The 24,677-nt window shown below is 42.0% G+C and overlaps 1 protein-coding gene across 8 annotated transcripts in view; it reads left to right on the top strand.

Annotated features, from left to right (window-relative positions):
* rgs3a (regulator of G protein signaling 3a) overlaps positions 1 to 24,677 on the top strand; it is a 245,008-nt gene that overhangs the window by 191,974 nt on the left and 28,357 nt on the right. For 7 of the 8 annotated variants that reach the window (XM_080212395.1, XM_080212396.1, XM_080212397.1 and 4 more), the window contains one exon: positions 571 to 1,338. In XM_080212395.1, coding sequence (XP_080068521.1) covers positions 571 to 1,338 — 768 coding nt within the window. Of the gene's footprint in view, positions 1 to 397; positions 455 to 570; positions 1,339 to 24,677 lie in introns of those variants that run through there. The other variant, XM_080212403.1, reaches the window with a different exon arrangement.

The following is a 24,677-nucleotide window of genomic DNA, read 5'->3' as shown; positions in this document are numbered from 1 at the left end:
AACCCAGTTTTCCTCTGATTGACTTCAATGCGGGTAAACTGGCTCATCAGATCACATCACTTCATCACTTGTTGGGTGAGGTTAAAATTGCCATTTTAATTCTATAGTGTTTTTGTCTTAGATTCAGTTTTCTGTAGTGTGTTTCGTATCTGTCAGTCAGGCTGACTTCCAGATGGGAGCCTGTCATGTGCAAATTATTGGGAAGTTAAAACTTTGTGATGTGCAGGGAAACCTAGACTTCCAGGTGTACCTATATTCCCAGCCAACCCTTTTAAATATACTGGCCTTTCACTTTTTCCTTGTCCTGACAGTCATAGACATTAATAGGATGGAAATAGGCCATTCAGCCCAACATGTCCATGCCGCCCAGTTTTTACCATTAAGCTAGTCACTCAAGTATTGGCAGCACTTGTTTTGCTTTGTCTCTGTTACGGTCACTGACAAATCATTTTCTGTAAGTATCAATGGTAAATTAATAAATGAATGTACAACTAATTATTTCCCCTTACACAATAAACTATGATCAATAAATTTAATGTATTCCATTCTTCTCCTTTTTCCACTTAACAGATGCTTGACCCAAAATCAGATGAACAGTCTGAGATGCTGTCTGAGGAACAGGCCCCTATTAGCAAAATCCAACCAACTGGTAAAGAAGATGCTGAAAATGACAAGGTACCTGAAAAAGACCAAATTGCTGAAAAAGACAAGGTCCCTGAAAAAGAACAAATTGCTGAAAAAGCCGAGGTCCCTGAAAAAGAACAAATTGCAGAAGAAGACAAGGTCCCTGAAAAAGAACAAATTGCAGAAGAAGAAAATATATCCACAGAGGGGGTGAAAGAAAGCAGTGAACAACCAAATATCATTGAGTCACAGAATCCTCGAATGCAGTTCAATATACCTGAGGTCAGGCTTGACCTAACCTTTAGCCAGAGTACTGATGAACTACCAATTTTACAGATTGATGGTGACGATATTGAGGATGAGGAGGAAGAAGAGGATGATGATGATGATGATGAAGATAGTGATGATTATTATTTGGACAGTCGTAACCCTAAACGGCGCAGTATGATTGAAACATCAGATTGTGAGAAACATAGTACTCTCTCTATTCAGAATTCACTGCGACGTCGAACACACAGTGAGGGCAGTCTTCAGCAGGAACCTAAGGCTCAGTGCTTTAAATCTGACAATGCACTCAACTGTGTAGGATGTGATGGTCAAAAGACAAAGGTCAACTGGGCCCCACCCTCTCCAAGGACCCTCAAAAAAGAGCTGGCTAATGTGAAAAATGGTGGCTCCATGCATCAGCTATGCCTGATTTTCTCTGGACGTAAGGTGAGTACTCAAATGTTTTTATACGTCAGTTTCACTGTTGGATCCACTTATGGCAAATTTGTCAATAAATATCTGCATGTATACTTGTTTGAAATAGATGCACTTGCAAAGAAAAAGAGTCTGAATCAGAGTGAAAGGAAAGCAAAAATCATTTGGGTGTGTTATCTTTAAATCTTGTCTAATGCCCTATTAAGAAATAACTCTAATGATAAGTTTTACTGAATCACCACTAAACGTTATTGATAGTGCTTTAATAGAACTTTAGTTGGTTTCAGTATCAAAAAATTCTTAACCTACATTTTACATATTCTTACATAACTCAAGGAATCTAGAGCGGTGGTTCCCAATGTTTTATAAGTCATGCACGCCTCTACACTATAAAAAATGTTTGAGGGACACCTCCTATTCTCTCTGATGTCTTCCCTTACTTGAAACTTGTTTTTAACTTCTTCCTGTCCTCTCATCTGTTTTTTTTTAAGCCTCTCCCTGTTTCTCACTTCTCCCAGGGTTTTTGCACCTTTGAGTTTTTGCATTTTGTGCAGGTAAATGTGTCTTAGTCTTCAGCTCTGAGTTCCATCGGTCATGTGCATGGGCCTGACCAGCATAAAAGACCTAACCGCGCATGCATGGTTCTTTCCCAGCCAGCGCACTTGTGGGAGGCCCAAGAATCGTCAGGTCTTAGGAATGGCAATCACAGAGCTGAAGACAAAGGTTAGTTTTAGTTTAATTACATGAATCTTGAACCATTTTTCGTGCAGACTTGAGAGAGGTCTTCACTGTATACTTCGGGAACCACTGACATAGAGGTCCAGTGTTTGCAAAAAGTTTCATCAGTTTACATGAGAACGATGTTTTCGATGGAATAAAATCTAGCCTCCCTACCCCGTGTATATCTTCAATTCATAGATGATGATCTTTGCATCTGCAGCTCCATGTGAGGACTTTGTTACACACCTCAAAACACTCCATTCTGCACTCAAATTTACTTTTGAGATGGAGGAGTCTAATGTGTTCTCTCTCCTTGCCAGACTGTTTGAGAAATCTGCTAATGGGTTTGCCATCACTGTCTGCTGCAAGCCAGGACTTTCACTGGTCAATTAATACATAGGGCTTTATGTAGCTTCATGCAGGAATCTTGTAGAGCCCTCATCATTTGCTCATCTTGCAAACTTCACACAGGGATAGAGCGCATCAAAGCTACCCTGTTGATAATGGCATTCCAAATCAGGTCATTGTGTGTCACACAAACCCAGGAATGGGTTAGAGATTGCCACTTTCAGATCTGAAAAGCACCTGTGATGCTTCAAGTTGCTGTCAAAAGGCAAAGCATCTAAAACATTTGAGCGAAGGTTGAGAAAGCCATCTTATACAGCTTCTACGCGGCGAAGACATGAGTAGTACTTTTAATGGAAAGGATGCTATCATCAGTTCAAAAGGGCATTCTGCCAACCATACAAATGAGAACATAAGAACATAAGAAATAGGAGCAGGAATAGGCCATCTGGCCCTTCGAGCCTGCCCCGCCATTCAATAAGATCATGGCTGATCTGAAGTGGATCAGTTCCACTTTCCCGCTTTCTCCCCATAACCCTTAATTCCCCTGTCTATCAGAAACCTATCTACCCGTGACTTAAATATATTTAGCGAGGTAGCCTCCACCACTTCAACGGGCAGAGAATTCCAGAGATTCACCACCCTTTGAGTGAAGAAGTTCCTCCCCAACTCTGATCTAAACTGTCCCCCCCCTTATCTTGAGGCTGTGTCCTCTAGTCCTGCTATCCTTTCTAAGTGGGAAGAATCTCTCTACCTCTACTCTATCCATCCCCTTCATTATCTTATATGTCTCTATAAGATCCCCCCTCTAAACTCCAATGAGTACAGACCCAGTCTATTTAGTCTCTCTTCATAGACCAACCCCCTAATCTCCTGTATCAGCCTAGTGAACCTCCTCTGCACTCCCTCCAAGGCCAATATATCCTTCCGCAAGTGTGGCGACCAAAACTGCACACAGTACTCCAGCTGCGGCCTCACCAGTACCCTGTACCGTTGCAGCACGACCTCCCTACTTTTATATTCTATCCCCCTCGCTATAAAGGCCAACATTCCAATCGCTTTCTTGATCACCTGCTGCACCTGCAGACTGGGTTTTTGCAACTCGTGCGCAAGGACCCACAGGTCCCTCTGCACCGTAGCATGCTGCAGCTTTTAGCCTTTTAAATAATAATCCCTCCTACTATTATTTCTGCTGAAGTGGATAACCTCACACTTGCTAACATTATACTCCATCTGCCAGGTCCTCGCCCACTCACTCAGCCTATCCAGATCTCTCTGCAGACTTTCCACACCCTCTGCACAATTTGCTTTTCCACTCATCTTCGTGTCATCAGCAAATTTCGTCACCCTACACTCAGCCCCCACCTCCAGATCATCTATATAAATGGTAAATAGTTGAGCCCCAGCACCGATCCCTGCGGCACTCCACTAGTCACCAACCGCCAACCAGAATAGCACGCATTGATACCAACTCTCTGCTTCCTATTAGACAGCTAATTCTCTATCCACGCTAACACCTTACCCCCAACTCTGTGCACCCTAACCTTCTGTAGCAACGTTTTGTGAGGCACCTTATCAAACGCCTTTTGGAAACCTAAAGAAACCACAGCCACCGGTTCCCCTCTGTCTACCGCATTCATCACATCCTCATAGAAATCCAATAAATTTGTCAAACACAACTTCCCCTTAACGAATCCATGCTGCGTCTGCTCAATCAAACCATTCTTTTCTAGGTGCCTTGCTATTTCTTCTTTGATGACGGATTCTAGCATTTTTCCAACTACAGATGTTAACTAACTGACCTATAATAAACAATGTTGTGCATAATTTTAGTGCCAGTACAATGCTGGATATGTAAGCCATATATCCGAATGATCGGCTGATCAAATGGAACAGCTGGTCCTTGTCGGCAGAGTATGGACAAGCCTGTGCTTGCAAAACCTTGAACAAAACATCTCCCGTTAAATGTGATTCCATGATTGTGCAGTGTGGATGGTGAACAATCCTGAGTACCCTAGCTACAGTGACAATTTAGGATAATTAGTCAAGCTTGTAATGTAGCTCATTTATTCATGCTAGAAGCAACATATGTTCATATGCAGTGATCCATCTTATGTAAACAGAAGAAACACATTCAAACCTTGCACCTTTTTGAATTACCCCAAAACATGGGGAGTCTCTGTTCTCTGTTGAATTCTTCATGGCAATGCCTCAGCCAATCATGAACCAACTTGTCACCAATCAGCAACACTTTTTGCCTATGGTATAAATTGTTGTGAACATTTGAAATTTAGCATTCTTGCATTTGTCCTGATGAGTGCAAGACAAAAAGCTTCAACAACATGTCTGTCTTTTCGGTAATATTCAAGTTCAAAACCTATTACATTTCTATCTTACCTTAAACCTCAAATCGGGTCATTGTCAACCTGAAATGTTAACTTTGTTTTGCTCCAAAGATGCTATTTCATTATATTCATTTACAGCACTTTCTGTTTTTTACACCAGATGTATGAAATCTGAAATATTTAGCTCCTCAAACCTATGTAGTAGGATGACATTACCAAACAGATAGAGAGTTTGAACTGACGAGGATCAGTCGCATGGATTTCTAAAATAGTGTTTTTTTTGGCCAGCATTACAAAATCCTTGAAGAAAGAGTTTTATGCTTTATCTGGATTTTCCAGAAGTACTTGATAGCAGGAGATAATGGCAAAGATAATGGCCAGAATTCTCCAACATTCTGTGCCCCACCGTGTTGGTGTTCAGCCAAATCTCCATTCACAGCAGCAGCACCAAAAAATCTCAGTGCAGACAAGGTTGGAGAATTCTGACCTGTGGCACATGGAAGTAAAGGAAACATAACTGCAATCATGGATAGATGGTTGAAGAGCGACAAAGAGTAGAAATAAAAGGAAGGTGAGTATGTTCCAGAATTTATTCTACAAACACGGTTGGACTTTGCAATTGAGGAAACAATATTGACATTTTTGAGGACAGCAAATGTCAGCGCGTTGATGGATTTTGAGGACTGACAATCCACTGGAAGAAATTGGCGAGCAGACTGGTGACAGATAAAGTTCAGTGTAGAAAAATGTGAAGTAATAAATCTTGGAAGTTGAAATGAGGATGAAAAATCATTTCAAATGGAGTATAGGAGCAGAGGGACCTCTACTGTTCACAATTACTCCTGCAGTACAAAATCTGAAATGGTTGTGAAATATTTTATCCCTTTATCAAAGCTAGGAACTAAATATTCAGCGATATGGGACTTTTCATAGCAACAGGCAGGAAGGAAGGGGTGGTGGGGTAGCTTTCTAATATGAGATGAAATAATTACAATGGCAAGAAATGATCTTGGATCAGAAGGTGTAGAATCCATATGGTTGATGGTAAGAAATAACAATAGGAAAAAAACACTGGTGGGAGTATTCTATAGGCAGTAACTCTTCCGTAGGATGGAAAATAAATCAGGAGATAATGAGGGCATGTAAAAATGGTAGTACATTGATTATGAGTGACTAATCTTCATTGAATTGGGAAAATCAAATTGGCAGAGGTCACCATGAAGAAAGATATGGTGCTCAGGGACTGAAGTCCTGGGTCCACTAACATCTCCCACCTTCCCAGAGTATTTCAGCGGGGATCACAGTAACTCCCGACTTTTGGGGAACTCGAGGCCTAACCCCAGTAGAGTGAAGGTGGGGCAATCGGGTCCTCCCTCTGGGCATTGACAGCCTGTGCCTCTGGCACTGCCCAAGGACAAAGTGCTGATGTTCATGGGGCACCTTGGCACTGCCCACTGGGCATGGGGGAATGCCATGGAGGTGGGGCAAATGAGGGGGGGGGCAAGGCTGGACAGGGCCTGGGGAGGAGACAAGGGTGGGGATCCTGCTGCCACTGCACAGGCATTGGTGGGGAAGCATGTAGGCTGGTGATCGGAAGGTGGGGGGTAGTGCTGAAGATCACGGGCTGGGAGGAGGGTGTCAGGGCTGGACCAGGGGTCGGGGTCCAGTGATCGGGCTGTACGGGGGGAGGGGAGAGCCTGCGTTGTGGGGAGGGGTGGGGGGGCAGTCACAGGGCAGCAATTGGGAGCCTGTCAGTACAGGGCCACTGCGCATGAGTCAATGTCGGCACTGACAGATTGGCGCATGCTCAGTAGCCCCCTCAGCACACTGATTTCAGCCGTACCAGCCGGGATAGGTCCTGCCCCCTGAAATTTAATAATATTCATGCTGGTGGCCTCTGCAGTGCATAGAGTGTGGGAGATTCTTCTCTGAACTCCCACAGAAAAAATAGCGTGAATTCCCCCAGTTTCCAGGCGAGTTTGACACTTAGAACTTTTTTTGGGAGAATTCCGCCCATGATGTGGTAAAAATTACTGGTAAGCCAGAAGATTGGGAAAGTTTTAAAATCCAACAAAAGATGACCAGATAAAAGTGGGAGAAGATAAGCTATGAAGCTAAACCAGCAAGTAATATAAAAAGAGACAGCAAGAGCTTATTTAAGTATATTAAAAGGAAGAGAGGAGCCAAAGTGAACATTGGCCCCTTCAAGAATGAGACCAGGGAAATAATAAATGAGGAACCAGAAAACGGCAGAGGAGTTAAATAAATACTTTGCACGGTGGAAGATACTAATAACATCCCAAAAATACTAAATAATCAAGGGGCAAAAATAGGGGAGGAAATATATGTAATTTATTTAAAGAGAAAAAGTGCTAAGGAATCTAATGAAACTGAAAGCTCTAGTGGGTTGCGTCCTCAGATACTAAATGAAGCAGTTACATGGATAGCGAATGTACTATCTTACAAGAACCTTACAAGAATCTTCAAATTCTGGGGAAGTTCTAGAAGATTGGAAAACTGCCAGCGTAACACCCTTATTCAAAAGGAAGGGAGATGAAAAAGCAGGTAATATAAGTGAGTTAACTTCATATCTGTCATTGGGAAAATTTTAAGAGTGCATTGTTAAGGATATAATAGCAGAGCATTTGGAAAGGCATGATCTAACCAAGCAGAATCAGCATTGCTTCACAAATGGAAAATCATGCCTGACAAATTTATTAGAATTCTTTGAAATAATAAAAGGCAAGACAGAATAGGGGAATCAGTAGATGTAATATACTTGGATTTCGGAAAACATTTGGTCAGGCACCGCACAAAAGATTACTTAATAAGTTAAGAGTCCATGATGTTGGAGGTGGTATATTAGCATGGATAGAGGATTCGCTCACTAATAGAAGACAGAAAGTTTGGATAAGAGGGACATTTTCAGAATGGCTATCTGTAACTAGTGGAGTGTCACAGGGATCAGGTCTGGAATCACAATTATTTACAATATATATTAATGACTCAGACGAGGGAAGTGAATGTACCACTATCAAGATTGTGGATGACACAAAAATAGGTGGGAAGGCAAGTTGTGAGGACACAGTCTATAGAGAGTTATAGGCAGGTTAAGTGAGAGACCAAAAACTTGGCAGATGGAATATAATGTAGGAAAATGTGAAGCTACACACTTTGGTAGAGAGAGACTGCAAAAGAACAGTACAGCACAGGAACAGGCTGTTCAGCGTTTGCTGATCACTTTGTCCTATCTAGATCAATCACCAGTATCCCTCAATTCCCCACCTGTTCACCTGTCTATCCAGATAAGTCTTAAATGTTACTGAAGTGTCTGCCCCAACCACCTCACTTAGCAGTGCATTCCAGGACCCCATCACCTTCTGAGTAAAAAAACTTCCCCCGCATATCTGTACTGAACCTCCCCCCCCCGGCACTTTGAACTTGGGTCCCTTGTAATTGTCATTTCTGCCCTGGGAAAAAAGCTTGTAACTGTTCAACTTATCTATGCTCCTCATAATTATATTAACTTTGGTCAGGTCGCCCTTCAGCCTCTGTCTTTCCAGGGAGTATAATCCCAGTTTATTCAAGTTTCTCCTCATAGCTAATACTCTCCATATTAGGCAACACCCTGGTAAACTTTTTCTGTACTCCCTCCAAAGCCTCCACATCCTTCTGGTAGCATGGCAACCAGAATTGGACACAATATTCCAAATGTGGCCTAATCAACATTTTATATAACTAACATAATTTTCCAACTTTTAGACTCGATGCCCTGGCTGAAGAAGGTAGGCATGCCATGTGCCTTCATCACTATCTTTTTCACCTGTGCCGCCACTTTTAAGGATCTGTGGACCTGTACTCCCAGGTCTCTCTGTGTCTCTATGGTTCTGCCACTTTTATTTTATTACTCGCACGTGAATTGGATCCACCAAAATGCATCACCTTGCATTTGTCCGGATTAAATTCCATCTGTCGTTTCTTCCCCAATTTTCCAGCCTATTTATATCCAAAGGTACGCTCTGACAATCTTCATTATCCACAATCCCAGCAATCTTAGTATCATCCACAAACTTGCTGCTACACAGAGGGATTTGGGGGTCTTCATGCTTAAATCAAGAGGCTAGCATGCAAGCTCAGCATGTAATAGGAAGACAAAAAGAATGTTGCCTTCTGTTTCAAAGAGACTGGAGTGTAAAATTAGAGAAGTCTTGCTAAATCTACATTTAGTAAGATTTTAATTGGACCACAAGATGCTAGTTAAACCACACTTGGAATATTATGAACTGTTTTGGTCCTCATGTCTAAGGAAAATAAATTGTCATTGGAAGCAGTCCAGAGAAGATTCACTAGATTGATCCCAGGTATGGAGAGGTTGAGTAGGTTGGTCCTGTACTTATTGAATGAGAGGCAATCTTATTGAGACATACAGGAATCTCAGGAGTAAAAGCAAAATGCTGTGGATGCTGGAATCTGAAACAAAGACAGAAAATGCTGGAAAATCTCAGCAGGTCTGATAGCACCTGTGGAGAGAGATTAGAGCCAATGTTTTGAGACCCACTCTGATGAATAGTCATCCAGACTCGATACTTTGGCTCTATTTTTTCTCCATAGACGCAGAGATGAGGTTGAAGTTCTTCTCCGAAGGTAGTGAATCTGTGGAATTCTTAATCACAGAGGGTTTTAGAGGCTGCATTGTTAAGTATGTTTAAGGTTGCGATGGACAGAATTTTAATCAGTGAGGGAATCAAGGGTTATGGGGATAAGGCGGGAAAGTGGAGTTGAGGATTATATGATCAGTCACAATCACATTGAATGGTGGAGCAGAGTAGGTGGGCTGAATGTCCTGCTTCTACTATGCCTTACGGCCTATTTATGAGCAACTTTTCTTTTACACAAGAACGTAAGAAATAGGAGCAGGAGTAAGCCATCTAGCTCCTCGAGCCCCGCCATTCAATAAGATCATGGCTGATCTGAAGTGGATCAGTTCCACTTAGCCGCCTGCTCCCCATAATCCTTAATTCCCTTATCAATCAGAAATCTATCTACCCGTGACTTAACCATATTCAACGAGGTAGTCTCCACCACTTCAATGGGCAGAGAATCACTACCCTCTGAGAGAAGAAGTTCCTCCTCAACTCTGTTCTAAACTGACCCGCCCACCCTTATTTTGAGGCTGTGCCCTCTAGTTCTGGTTTCCTTTCTAAGTGGAATCTCTCTACCTCTACCCTATCTAGCCCTTTCATTATCCCATATGCCTCTAGAAGATCACCCCTCAGCCTTTTAAACTCCAACGAGCACAGGCCCAATCTACTCAATCTCTCCGCATAAGCTAACCCCCTCATCTCTGGTATTAACCTGATCAGCTTTCTCTGTACTCCCTCCAAGGGCAATATATCCTTTCACAAATAAGGGGACCAAAATTGCACACAGTACTCTAGTTGCGGCCTCACCAGTGCCTTATACAGTTGCAGCAAGACCTCCCTGCTTTTATATTCTATCCCTCTCGCAATAAAGGCCAACATTCCATTTGCCTTCTTGATCACCTGCTGCACCTGCAGACTGAGTTTTTGCAATTCATGCACAAGGACCCCAGGTCCCTCTGCACAGTAGCATGTTGTAATTTTTCACCATGTAAATAATATTCCATTTTACTATTATTTCTTCCTAAGTGGATAACCTCACACTTGCCAACATTACACTCCATCTGCCAGATCCTTGCCCACTCACTCAGCCTATCCAAATCTCTCTGCAGACTTTCTGCGTCCTCCACACAATTCGCTTTCCCACTCATCTTTATGTCATCAGCAAACTTTGTTACCCTACACTCAGTCCCGTCCTCCAGATCGTCTATGTATATGGTAAACAGTTGAGGCCCCAGCACCGATCCCTGCGGCACACCACTAGTCACCAACTGCCGACCAGAAAAGCACCCATTTATTCCAATTCTCTGCTTCCTCTTAGATAGCCAATCCTCAATCCATGCTAACACTTTATCCCCAACTCCGTGTACCCTAATCTTCTGCAGTAACCTTTTAGCGGTATTTGCTGAGGGAAGAACGTTTGCTAGAATATTGGAAAACACTGGTCTTGCTCTTCTTTAAGTAATGCCATGAGATCATTGTTTACCAGGACAAACAGACACAACTTTGTTTTACATGTTTCCTTTGAAGTATAGTACCTCCAACAGTGTGGCATTCCCTCAGTAGTGCGTGAATGTGCCATTCTAGGTTATGTGCTGAAGAATTAATTTGCTACCACAACAAAGCGTAGTTACATGAAGAAGTACATGTGTGCATGTAATCTGCTGTAGTCACAGTAACAAGTGTCACAACCCCAGAAAAGGTGTTTCCTTAAGGTGGTCCATGTGCTACAGATTTGTTAGTGTGTATGCAGCCTACTTTTAGTTCATGAATGGTTGAATTTAAAAATAAGCCAGCAGACAAGCGTTAGTCTTGAACCAAATAAAGGTCAGTCTATTTTGAGACTACTGCTGAAAGGTACTTTGGTAAAAGTGATAAAGTTATTAATTTAAAATCCACATAATAAGATATAAATGCAAATAAAGGAAAAGGCTACTTAAATATATGATTTCAGAGCAATCCCTGTCACTTATCACAGTCCTGTTCTTTGAATTCCATTTTTTCCAAAGTGAAGGGGTTAAAGCTTGGGGTTCAGTATAGTAGCTGCAAAGGCTTTTGCAGTCGAGTATCCAGAAGTTTGCCTTTTCGGGGGATTTAGAGGGTTTTGGGAGAGATTCCTCACTAATTTTGTGGTTACAGCGCTTGCAGATTGCCAGGAGTCTTTTGGTAGGACAGCAGTTCATTTATTAGTAGCCTCCTCTTTGTCCTTCCTTGGCCGAGAACCCTCTTTAAAGTTGCTTCTCAGAGTTCTTCCTTGGATTCTGCACACAAAGTGACCATTTTCAGCCAAACTTTATGCAGTCCCTAAACTTAAAATGGCTGTGATCCCAAACTATTGAATTATGCTTCAAAACTGAATATTGAATTAGCCCCAATCATGGGGGGAAGGGTGTAGTCCCATCCATTGTCTTTTTAGCTGAGCACAGTAAGAAGTCTCACAACACTGTGTTTATTTGGAATCACAAGCTTTCGGAGCGCTGCTCCTTCATCAGGTGAGTGGAGAGGTAAGTTTTTTTCAGCTGAGGTTATTAATCTTTAAATGGCTTTGCCATTGTCTCAGATTTTAAAGAGCTACTCACACCTCCAGGAAGTCACAGTGAGTTTCTGTTTACCCTTATGGAAATGCAAATTGAATTTAAAATGTCTTCGATATGTCTACCTGCAATTCACTTGGAACTTTCTAGAGATTGACTACATTTCAATTGAAAAAGGTCAGGTGATATTTGGCAGCCATCTTGAAAGCTCCTAGTGGCCATTTAAAAGGAAGATTAGATTTCATTTTATAAAAATTAGAATGACACAACCACATGTGACACAACATAAGAACATAAGAACATAAGAAATAGGAGCAGGAGTAGGCCAACTAGCCCTTCGAGCCTGCCCCGCCATTCAATAAGATCATGGCTGATCTGTCTTGGCTCAGTTCCACATTCCCGCCCTCTCCCCATAACCCTTAATCCCCTCTCTTATCAAAAACCCATCAACCCATGTCTTAAAAATATTTAGCGAGGTAGCCTCCACCACTTCAACGGGCAGAGAATTCCAGAGATTCACCACCCTTTGAGTGAAGAAGTTCCTCCTCAACTCCGTTCTAAACCGCCCCCCCCTTTATCTTGAGGCTGTGCTCCCTAGTCCTACTATCCTTTCTGAGCGGGAAGAGTCTGTCCACCTCTATCCTATCCATCCCATTCATCATCTTATACGTCTCAATGAGATCTCCCCTCATTCTTCTAAACTCTAACGAGTACAAGCCTAATTTATTCAGCCTCTCCTCATAGCTCAACCCCCTCAACTCCGGTATCAGCCTAGTAAACCTCCTCTGCACTCCCTCCAAGGCCAAAATATCCTTGTTTTTAGTTACTCGCACTGTTTTTCCATCATTAGATCTTAGAGCTCAAAAATTCATAGTTTTGCTTACAAATCATGACAGTTTTCAAAGGCAAGTCATTGATCCTAAAAATGACTTCCCTGAACTATTAGTCCTCAGTTCTGTTCCATTATTGAACAGGTATCTTCACATACTGGAGAGTTTTACTATCAGTCATACAAAATCCTGGTATGATCTGTTGTCCACTCCCAAATTAGCACATGATGGCATTGTATCTTCTACTTATTTCTGGTATATATTTTGTGAATGAATTATGAAACTCAGTGTCATAAATGAGCCCATTTTTTACATGTCTCATGTCAAAGTGCAACACTCAAATGGCAAGAATTCACAGCTGGATTTTGTTAAGTAAATATATATCTAGAAATTGATTTGTTTTCCTTTTGCCAATGTGTTGCTTTTGTAAAGTTAACATTGGATATCATTCCTACTGAGGAAGCAAATATGGGTCTGTTGTTGTAGAATTCCAAGAGCAGAAAGAATTTACTGGTGTAATCTTTAAGCTTTTTTAGACTTCTCTGCACATTCCTTGTCTTCCTATTAATATTGGTGCCAGTGCCTCTAAGTCTATGGTCAGTTTTTACAGCTCCTCCCGACCATTGGGATATTAAGGTTCCAGTGAAGTAAATGGCAATTTGAATGGTCTGCCGCATCCACCGGGGGGAGACATGCTATGGTGGTGCCATAAAATGCTGGCCTATATATTGTACAATTGAAACCTATACTCATGTGTAAAACATATTTCAGCTACAATGATATAGAACAGTAATTTATATTCTATTTTTGGCATTGCTGTCTCTCTGCTAGATATTTTTGGCCTCCTTGGTTCAGGTGATTCTCAAGAATCCCATAAAATATTTTTACTAACTTTGATACTTGGGTAAATTTTAAAATTTGGGACATGATTAGCATAAATTCACATCGTTAACATAAAGACTCTGAACTTCTGTGTAGAGTAGCAATCAGAATTGGATTGCTACCTCACTCTTAATTACTTACTTTAAAATGAAATCACTTCATTCTTGCCTCAACTTCCTTGACTTTGGCTGTGTGAGAAAGGCACAGTGCGGCAAGTTCCTGAGGACTTGTGTCAGCTGAGTCGGAGGTAAGGAAGCCATGCTCCTTTTGTGCAGCATTAGCTGCTGTAAAGCGGGCAGGTTGAAAGGTCCAGTCACTTGGGTGGTCAGTGGTGAAATGGTCAATTATGGGGTAGGAGCAGTGCATGGTGATTGGGCGTTGTCAGGGTATGAGGAGGGCATTCAGGGGTTGTAGTCAGGGTTGGGCAGAGAAGTTAGGGATGTAGTCAGATGGTGGGGTAATCGGTGGGGGTGTAGTTTGACAGTGGGCAGGGTAGTCAGGAATTGCAGAGGGTAATTAAATGAAGTGTGGGGGAATATAGTTGGGGATGGGGTAAACGAGTAGTCAGGATTGAGAAGGTTGATTGGGAATCTTGTGGGGGGGTGGTAGGAGGCTGTTGGGGGTAAGGAGGATGGTTGTGGGAGTGTGAGAGGGTGTGACCATGTAGTCTGGGGGTGTTTTAGAGGAAGTCAGGGTACATCAAGGGTTGGTGTTTTTTGGGGAGGTTTTGTTACCCAAAACCTAGAAGTGGTTTTAATTATTCTAGCTGTTCCTGAGTAACTTACTGTAAGATAGTCAGAACATCCAAAGTTTTTGATTTAAATTATAGTATTGAATGGTTTCCATTGAAGAGCAATTGACCAACATATATTTGAACTTCCCAGAAATTGCCATGTAATCCTTATATGGGACTTCCAGGGAACGCTCTTCAGTGCACCTTTAGAGTACCCTGCCACCAGATACGATGCCCTGGGGAACATAGGTTATGAGAGTTCTTTTTTGATATTTTCTGAATGCTGTTGATTTGTCCAATGCCTGCAATTTATTGTTCATTCCTTTGGATCAGGTAGAATAACACATCAAACTTTGGTTGGGTTTTAACAATCAAATAAATATATCAAACACAGGGGTCTCTACTTATCTGTGCACCTCTCGTGGGCACTGTTTGTCAGGTCCCCATTTATCCAGACCTGTTGTAACTCCTGATGTCATGACATTAACTGGCTGGGGTGGGGAACTCCTTAAGTGGGGGGGAATAACACAGCAGGAAAATCCGCTAATGACAGGAAAGCCATTATGTCATTGGTGAGGGAGGGTGGAGACAATGACAATGGGAATTCCTGCCAGTGTAAAAGACATTTGGGGGCTGCCATCCATCCATCGAAAACTGGAGTGGAGGAACCCCCCCCCCCCGCCTCAACTGTATGCAGTTTTAAATTTGGATATAGGTTCTGTGTGAAACTGATTGATAATCCTAATGTACTGTGCTAATATTAAGCTAAATTGGAGGTGAAAATGTAGGGGGTAATTCTCCCAGCCCACTGCACTGCTCCAGCAGCACAGTGGGCTGGGAGACCTGAGCACTTTAGCGGGCTCCCCACTGGGTGCAGCAGCTTTCAGATTTCTGACGGCGCCAGCTCTGCACCAGAAATCAGCGCAGAGCTGTAAAATTTATTTAAATTAGAATTTAAACCTATGTGGCAGTCGCCAGGAATGTTTCATTCCAACAGAGTTTACAATAGCTCCCCACTTGTGGGGAACTGGTGGCCCTGCCTCACTGGAGTGAAGGGGGGGCCATTTCAAAGGTTGGATGTGAAGGGGGGTGCCCCTGGGCATTGCCAACTTAGCTGTGCCAGCCTGGTCCCCTGGCACCTTGGCATTGCCCACTAGGCATGGGACAATGCCAAATGGCTAGGCATAATGGGGTGCGGGGCTTCTGGTGCAGAGATGGGTGGAAGGGGGGCTGCTGCCACTCTGCACTTTGGGATCAGTGACAGAGGGAGGGAGGCCAGCGTTCGAAACTGGCTATAGAGATGGGATGGGTGGGAGAAGGGGAGGTCGGGGCTGCCTATTTGGGTGTGATGGATATCAGGACTGCAGTGGAGGAGGTGGGGTTGGGTAAGCTGATGAGGGTGGATATCAGGACTGCAGGGGTGGGACATTAGGGCAGGCCCGGAGACGTCCAAGAGGCCAGCGATCGGGTGGTGAGAGGGTTGCACAGCCAACAATTGAACAGGTCAGAATCGGGAGGCCGGCAGTGTGCGCCAATCTCGCGCTGAAAGATTGGCCCACTCAGCGCTATGCTGCCAGCCTTTCAAATCGGAATAGGCTCTACCCCTGATTTTTAATGAGGTGCACAGACTGTGAGAGATTGATTTTGAAAATCCCACTGATAAAAACAGCACGAGTTACACCAGTTTTTATGCAAAATCAACACAGAATTTTTTTGGGAGAATCCCATCCGTGTTGTTTGTGTCATATCTTTTGATTCTCTTTGCAGTACTGTCCGTAGATATAAATCAGAATTCTTTGTATGTATACTTGATCCAAATTTTCCAGTATCCTGATTGTGGGAATTTCCTGGAAAGTTTAAACTTCCGATGGGTAATTCCCTTGCTCCCAAGGACCATCTGCATAGATTTCCAACTCTCAGACTTGAGACAGTTCTGTGGTTATTACCAGGATAGTTACCTAGGAAATGTTAGACAGATTAAAACCTGATCTAACACCTGAGTAACTCCATAACCAATTCCTATCATACTCCCATCAATATGACTACTACCACAATTAGACTGGACTACCACCCAACAAATTCTCAGACTTGACCTGAACCAACTGTCCCCCAATCCAATTGCACCCTCCCATCAAACCAAACTACTCTTGACTCCAAACTACCCCACAACCAATTGCCGAGCTATCCACTGCCCAACCACCCGACAAACTCCTGAACCCAGTTCCACCCGACTCCACAACCATCTGACTAATCCTTTCCTGACCACCCAATTATCTCCAACAAGACCCAACTACCTACTAGGCTTGACTTTACTACTCCTCTGATCAGACCTGACCTGACTGCCATTCCCAAATACCAGATTCGGCCCACTTGATTGTACCTCTAACTATTCCACTGACCAAATCCAACTACCTGACTATCCTGACTCTACTCTTCTTCAACAGAGTTTCCCAGGGGAGAGTTTGCCGCACATTTCTGTGTAGGCTGGGATTGGTCCAATCATAGAATTCCTACAGTGCAGAAGGAGGCCATTCGGACCATCAAGCCTGCACTGACAACAATCCCACCTAAGCTCTGTCCCCATAATCCTACATATTTACCTTGCTAGTTCCCTTAACACCAAGGGGCAATTTTGCGTAGCCAATCAACTGAACCTGCACATTTTGGACTGTGGGAGGAAACCAGAGCACCTAGAGGAAACTCATGCAGTCACAGGGAGAATGTGTGAACTCGACACGGACAGTGACCCAAAGCCAAAATTGAACCCGGGTCCCTGGCAATGAGAGGCAGCAGTGCTAACCATTGTGTCTTCGTGCTACCCCTAATGATTTGGGCCTTTATGCTTCTCAGTTCATCAGCATCCTAGAGCCAGTGACATTAAAACATGTCAATTGATTCATCACTAATATTAAAAAGTTTCAAGTTTCACATCCACCCCACCCCCCACCAATGTTGGCAAATCAGCTCCTCCCCCACCCTCCCACAAAAAGCAGCCACCACTGCCATTCATATCACCTGTGCCCACTCCATCCACCACCACAATGATACGACCCTGTCACAGGTTTACACTGACGAAGGGACTAACCCCAAAAGCTTGTGAGTCTATTATCAAATAAATCAGTTGGACTAAAACCTGGTGTTGTCAGACTTTTTACAGGTTTACACTGCCAGCTTGGCATGGTGCCAACCTGTCGTAGGGCACGGTGTCAAAGCACTACCTAGGCATGTGCATTTCCCCTGGGAGCTATGCTCATCTTTACACCCCCAGGGTTGGGGGGGGGGGGGGGGGTGGGGGGTGGGGGGCGGGATCCTATGACAGGTACACATCACTGTGAACCTGTTGTAAACTTCGCTGACATGATGTCATGTCGGTGAGGTACGAAAATAAAGTGTGAGTTCAAAATATGGCTGGTGGGAGGGGGGCTTAGTTATATGCAAATATATTAAAATGTGTTGAAATCAGGTTCATGCCCGTTGTGGGCATCAATCTGATTATCTTGCCAGTGAGCTGTGGTGAAAATCGGATATTGCAACCTCGCTGGCAATATTTGTGATTTCCGGGTTTCGCCAGATCTTGAGCCCTAAAGATTTCAAAAGGATCATATGTGGTTGGAATAAAAACGTAAAACATGTTCTGCATTACTGCATCACTCCTGGGGGCTGGTTTGGACAGGTGGGATTGTTGCTTCTCCTACTTTTTGGGAATGGATTGGGGGAATATTGTACATGAGGAAAACCCCAGAATGTTCTGTGGAGAAAAAGAGACACATGCATATAGGTGAAATGCTGATGGGTTAACATTGTAACCAGTGATTACTGAATACACAATATAGAACTATATTTTAGCACTGTTCAGAAAAAGATGCATACTTGTTTCCTGGTTCATTAGTAGCTATTCACAGTTGGTAAAATACTTTCAGGAAGTGAGTATATCAGACTGTGTTGCAGACAAAATTGACAGCAAAATGACAGAGAGTCTAAATATACACACTGAATCATGGATTCCCCAGAAAAACACATACAATACCACTTTTGCAAAAGTTTTGTTTGTGTAATTTGTGTAAAGCATATGGAAACTCTTCAGTTGGAGCTTAAGCCCTGAAACCACAAGGTTGCCTGTGGCATTTCAGCAACTTCCTTTCAACCTACATACAAGATGATACATATGGAAGTCTATAATAAAGAAATGAACATCTGATTCACAAATGGTCACAACATCAGTCATTCAGCAAGTTGCAGTGAACTGAATTCTCCATTGTCTTTTGCTGTTTGTTGCATTTGAGAGGTTGCTACTTTGCATAGATATCTGACACTACCTGCTTATTCCATACTGCAGGATATATGGTACTATTTATTCTTGTTCTTAGGGTTACATGGGGCTCTCTGCCTATATATTGTCAACCCTCCCACAGAATCAATCATATTTTCCACTCAACATTCTTCGTTCTCATTATTACTGATTCCGTTGTTATCATTTTTTTCTTGTCTGCTATTTTTACCTATTTTTCATTTTTTATATATCCACTGTATTTTTTATTTCTTCCCTTTTGAATTTACCATGCCTGTTGTCATTTTCAAAATTCTCTCTGTTCATCAATTACTGGATGCAGTAATTTAAAAAAACATGATATGTGCTTTAATTAAATAACTTTGAACAATTATATTTTGGTCAAAGGCAAAATCAGACAGCATAGGGTAGACTTTCAGCTTTCTATCAAGGCATAAAATTAGCATTACCAGGAACTGAAAATGTGTGGTTTCTGTAACAGGTAGCCAATTCACAATACCAAATATATGCCTATGTAACGAGTTGAAAATCAACTACCATTAATATTTAATTTCCTTTAATGCTGTGAATTCTCGAGTTAAAATGGAAAAGTGATCTTGATAACTCTTACTGACCTTGGAAAGGGGGACTTTCCAGTCACTTGTTTGTTACCAATGATCTTGTTGGTTGAAATAGTTAACATGAACACATGGTAAATGACCATTTGTGAGATAGCTACAACTTAGCTTGCAGGAACACAGGAATTGCCAGATGCAAAAAGACCAAAGTTTATCTAGTTTACCTTGTGGTTACATGATAGAATAGTAATGGAATTGCTGACTGATCATGCCAAACAAATCCTATCAATTAGTCTACAACAGACCCAGAGATAAGGCAAGGAAATCCCCAGTGATGGAAAGCTTTGAGAAACATAGGTCTGGAATTATCTGTTCCCCTCAAGTATACTATAGTTGCGTTATGTCATGCATTAGATGATTCATACAATATCCCAAAATGTTGTCTGAAATAACTTAGGACAATTCAGTCTTATATTCTACTGCAAATTATTGCCATTTTAATGCAAATGCACCAGCATCTTGTGTAGTCCACTTCTGGTTTAAAAAATGCAGGAATATTTCCCCTGAGCAAAATCAATAGATTTCTGTTTTACTGCGATTATTTTGAGGTTGTTTAATACTCTTTCTTCATCTGCACCAAAGACTGTAAGTAGCCAGTTCCCAAACTGTTGTTCATACTCTGAGAAACTCCATGAAATACCTGTGTGTGCCCACAGCACCCTCCTATTTCCCATCCCATTTGCTATGGGATCACTGCATTCCTTGTTTGGCTTGATTCAGATGAGAGTACCACCCAAGACCAGTAACTACCCTCACCACATAGCATTGAACTCAACATCATTATGTGGTCCTTTTTGTTCAATTATTTTTACATGATTACAGAACATATTGTAAAAATATGAATTGCATGAATAATGCCACGATATCATTGAAAAATCCCTACTGTACCATCGCAGTATTCATCCTTTTAAACCTAATGACAAAAAATGTTATGCACTCTACTTATGAATTGAAACCAGATTGCTGTGATTTTTCTATGTTTGCTAGCACAGCAAATGCTATTTATATGATGAAGCATGCTGTAAAATTTTGGCAGGATCTAATATCCAATTTTCTCCTCCCTTTATTGGAGTTGAGAGCATTGGACTGGATTGATCCAGTCAACATCAAGAGAATACTGTTTTTTGAACTGGTATTACATCTACCAATCATTAGCAACAGTATTTTTCATGAAAATAGAAAATAAGAAGTATGCCAATTGTTATGCAGAAGTCTACATGTTATTATTAGGACATGGGAGGAACAAGTAGCGATAAAGTTTGCCATCAAAATACACTGAACAATTTGGCTCATGAATCTCTTAGCATTGTGATCATTGTCATGAAGTTGCAGTCTTCTTATTTTTTTGAAAGATTACTTTTCAAAGCCTTTAACTGAAATTCTGGAATTTGAAATAAGACAGAGCAAACTGCTTTGAAATGCTACCTTCCAGGGTGAAAATAAGAAATGCGACAAAGGACTACCAAAAGTGCAAATAAAAAAGTAAAGAGAAACATTTCATATCTCAGCAGATATCCAAACCCCATCTCTCACTGATCGATATTTCAGAAGGTGGAAATGGTCTTTGTTCAAAGAAAGCTGACTCTGGGCTAAGAGACGTGTTGTTTGATCTTTTAGAATAGGCAGGGAACTCTGATTAAAAGTGAACTGCATACATGGCCTGTGTATACTGGCACTTGGAAGTTAGTATGGGTGAAACAGAGACAAAAAGAGACAGCAGCACCCCTGCAAAAATCATGCAGGCAAAATATGTTCTCTCTCTGGATAGAAGCTCAGCAGTAGTCATATGCTAAAGGAAATTGGACAGTTCTTCAGCCACCCTGCAGAAACCAGTGTCCAAGTCAGTTGCTAACAAAGTCAGCTATACTAGAATCACCCAACCTCATGACCACAGCACACTATCATCTGGGCACACTGACAAGTCAAAATTTGAGTTTAAAAACAAAGAATCCTACAGTGCAGCAGGAGGCCATTTGGCCCATTGAGTCTGCACCGACCACAATCCCACCCAGACCCTATCCCCATAACCCCATGTATTTACCCTAGCTAGTCCCCTGACACTAAGGGGCAATTTAGCATGGCCAATCCACCTAACCCACACATCTTTGGATTGTGGGAGGAAACTGAAGCACCCAGAGGAAACGCATGCAGACAAGGGGAAAACCTGAAAACTCCACACAGTCACCCAAGCCAGGAATCGAACCAAGGTCCCTGGCATTGTGAAGAGCAGTGTTAACCACTGTGACATTCACTTTTTTATTTGCACTTTGAATTTCTCACCTGATCAGTGTGTGAATTATTATTTTCACAGATTCTTTTTTTAAAGATAAGTAATGAATTATTCTTTCTTTGACTCAAGAAAACCTGGTTCAATTGGCTCTTGCAAAATGTACATACATTTGGACTTGGAAAGGTATCCACAGAGGAAGCGATTCCTTTTTAAATTCACCTTTTTTCAACTAACCGAGGAGGGGGATTGCATAAAGAGAGCCAGCTAATTCCTCCTCACCTGGGATTGAGGGACATAACAAAATTGGGGCCTCATTTAGGAAATTAACGAATTAGGGGATCTCGCTTGCATACTGGTCATAACACTATTTTGTAATCTGGGTAAAGGGAAGAACCTTAGGTGGAATTTGTCTTTATTGGCATTCCTTGCTACAAAGGATCTGAAATTCCACATGAAATGGATGGACACAACTTCAGCCTGCATCACTCTCCCTACCACACCACCATAGTGGTAACACTGCAATAGGTAGGATTGGTGAGCTTATGTAATGTGTCCTAAATTCCACTCAGTGTGTCTCACTTTTATGCCTGCATATTAGGATTAAGTCTTGGCAGAAATGAGATCCAGCAACTTTCTCAGTTTCCCTTTATCTAATTTTTGTTTTCTAGTCAATTCCAAATGGAAATTGGCAAAGTTGAAATCTGGATCAGCTCTGATAAACTTTGGCAAGGTGCGGAGACAACCTTTACCTGCTGGGTTAACCCCCCAGTTGTACTGTGAAATAGCATAGGCATCCACACAAAAAAATCTAAATTTACTAGTGACAGGAATTCCAATTAAGCAAGTCAGTAGGTAGAAGTAATGTTCAGCCACACTTCTCACAGTGTAGAGGCCAACAGAAATGTTATGGAGTCTTTTAATGCCAAGGTTGTTCATGCAAATCGTACAAAATTGTCTTAAGATTGTCATGAAGGAGGCAGCTGGTAGTCAATTATATATTATTGAAAAACAAGAAATGGTGTGGATGAATTCTGAATGATCTTCTGATATTAATTTTAAAATTTCATATGAATCTACCGCTAAGATTCATTTCTCAATTTGAGTACAACTTCAGTTTCGCAGCTTGTCAAGCTATAACTCAGTGGGCCCATGATCATATTGCTTGTCTTGATGCATAACAAGGGAGTTTTCAAATTATTTTTGAAATGCTGTAAATGAACTCAGTGGCTGAGCCATTACATGGTTTGAACCGTTTGGTCCTTATATAGTCTATTGAGGATAATGCAAAAAGTGCATGTTGGTAATTTGGCTTAGAGGAATACGAAACTGATGACTACATTTACCATAACATCTGTTTCTATCTCAAACGCTTCAGGAAAGATAAATGACCAGTTGCATTTGTTGTACTAACAATCTCTTCTGTTGCTATAACAAAACTTTTAATAAATGCACTATAATTGTAAACTTTGACATATTAACAGAATAAGGTGTACAAACAAATATTGATTCCATCCAGAAACAATGGCCAGAATTTTCCAGCTGTTCATGCCGTCAGGATTTTCTGATCCGCCAACAGTGCACTCCCACCACGGGTTTCCAAGCGGTAGTGGGTACATTCAATGGAAATCCCCGTTGACACTAGCAGAATCAGCCTATCCTGTCGTTGGTCAATGGCAAACCACCTCCTCCATAATGAAACATGCAACAGGGTGCGCGGAAAATCCTACCCACTATTTAGATTAACAGTGGACATCTGTAAATGTGTGCATATTTTCAGTAGTAGAAGAATTTTCTAAGTTATATATATTTTGGGATGAAAGCTGTTGCCTTAACTGCCCTATTCTGGTAGAGATCATTTTTGCATATACAGAGAGAACAATCCCTGTTCCAGAGGCAAGTGCTTACTCAGTATGACAGTTGGAAATGTATGTACACTTCCTATTCACCAGTTTGGACTTTAGTAATCCGAGCACTGCCTGGACCAATCTCTGGAGCAAAGCTCTTGGTGTAAACAGAAAACAAAGGAATATTGCTTGTCTACATTGTCTTAATGATAAATGGAAAAGTGTTAATTTATTACTGAAAATATTGTTTGTACAGCTAATGAGGCAAAGCATTATAAACATGAGGTGAGGTTGAGCAAGTGTTTGGGACTGGGTAGTGCTGTTGGACAACACCACTGGATTTTATTTCTGAGATCTGTCTTTGTGAATGGGAGGAACATTTTCATTGTCTGCTGGCTGTTAGGTTCTACAAGTAATAACTTTGCAGTCAAAATCAAGGCTTAGATTTTTGTGTGGGCTTGGGTAAATTTGACCTATGTATTTCCACCTTCTTAATTCACACCTAACCTAGGTATGACTAGGTATGACTTTTCACACGAGATTTGGTTTTGCAATGCATGTTGTGGAAGGACTGTGGGGGTGATGTGGTTAGAAGGCCTGCCTCTGTTCTTGGAGACAGCAACCCAGCTCCCAAAATAATTTAAATGCCCCCTACATCTCATTCATCACACCATGCCCCCTAGCCATTCAACCAATATACACTTTGTACAATCCTTATAAACCTTGCAGAGCAATGAGAATTCTTTCAAATGCAACACGAAAATTAAACCTGTAACAATCTAATGACGCTCTCATACAATCACACTACCGTTGTTGCAAAAGATACTTCTGAGATTGAATTAATATATGGGATATGATTTTCCTGGTCACTATACTGCTCAAGTAGCGCAGTGGGCTGGAAATATCAGCGGAAGTGCTGAAACGGGAATCGCGATTGGCATCCAGCTGATCGTGACTTTCCTGGGCCACTTTTCAATGGTGTAATCAATCTCATGCTAGAAAACAGCGTGAGGCTGATTACCATATGGAAATCATCATCTGAATCTCCAGTATTATCCAGACTTTCGAATGTTTCAGATCCTACTGGGGGAGGTTCCCACCAGTGGGGATTAAAGCTGGTCCCCAACAATGGGGACTGAGCACGATGGCCTCGCTAGTGGGGGCAGAGGCCATTGAGGCCTCACCTTAGGGGTCAGGACTGGTGATCGAGGTGGGGGGGAGCCATCAGGGGCCAGTGTGTATGCGCCGCTCTCAGTACCAGACACACCCCTGGGCAGGATTAGGCCCTGTTTTCCCCCTTTCCCAATACCAGCGTGAATTCCTTTAGTGAAGCACAGAGCACC

This window comes from Carcharhinus amblyrhynchos, chromosome 25, assembly GCF_965287045.1.
Source record: "Carcharhinus amblyrhynchos chromosome 25, sCarAmb.v2.hapA, whole genome shotgun sequence".
Lineage (NCBI taxonomy): Eukaryota > Metazoa > Chordata > Chondrichthyes > Carcharhiniformes > Carcharhinidae > Carcharhinus > Carcharhinus amblyrhynchos.
Note: the sequence above shows the minus strand (reverse complement) of the source record. Positions and strands in the feature narration are given on the sequence as shown.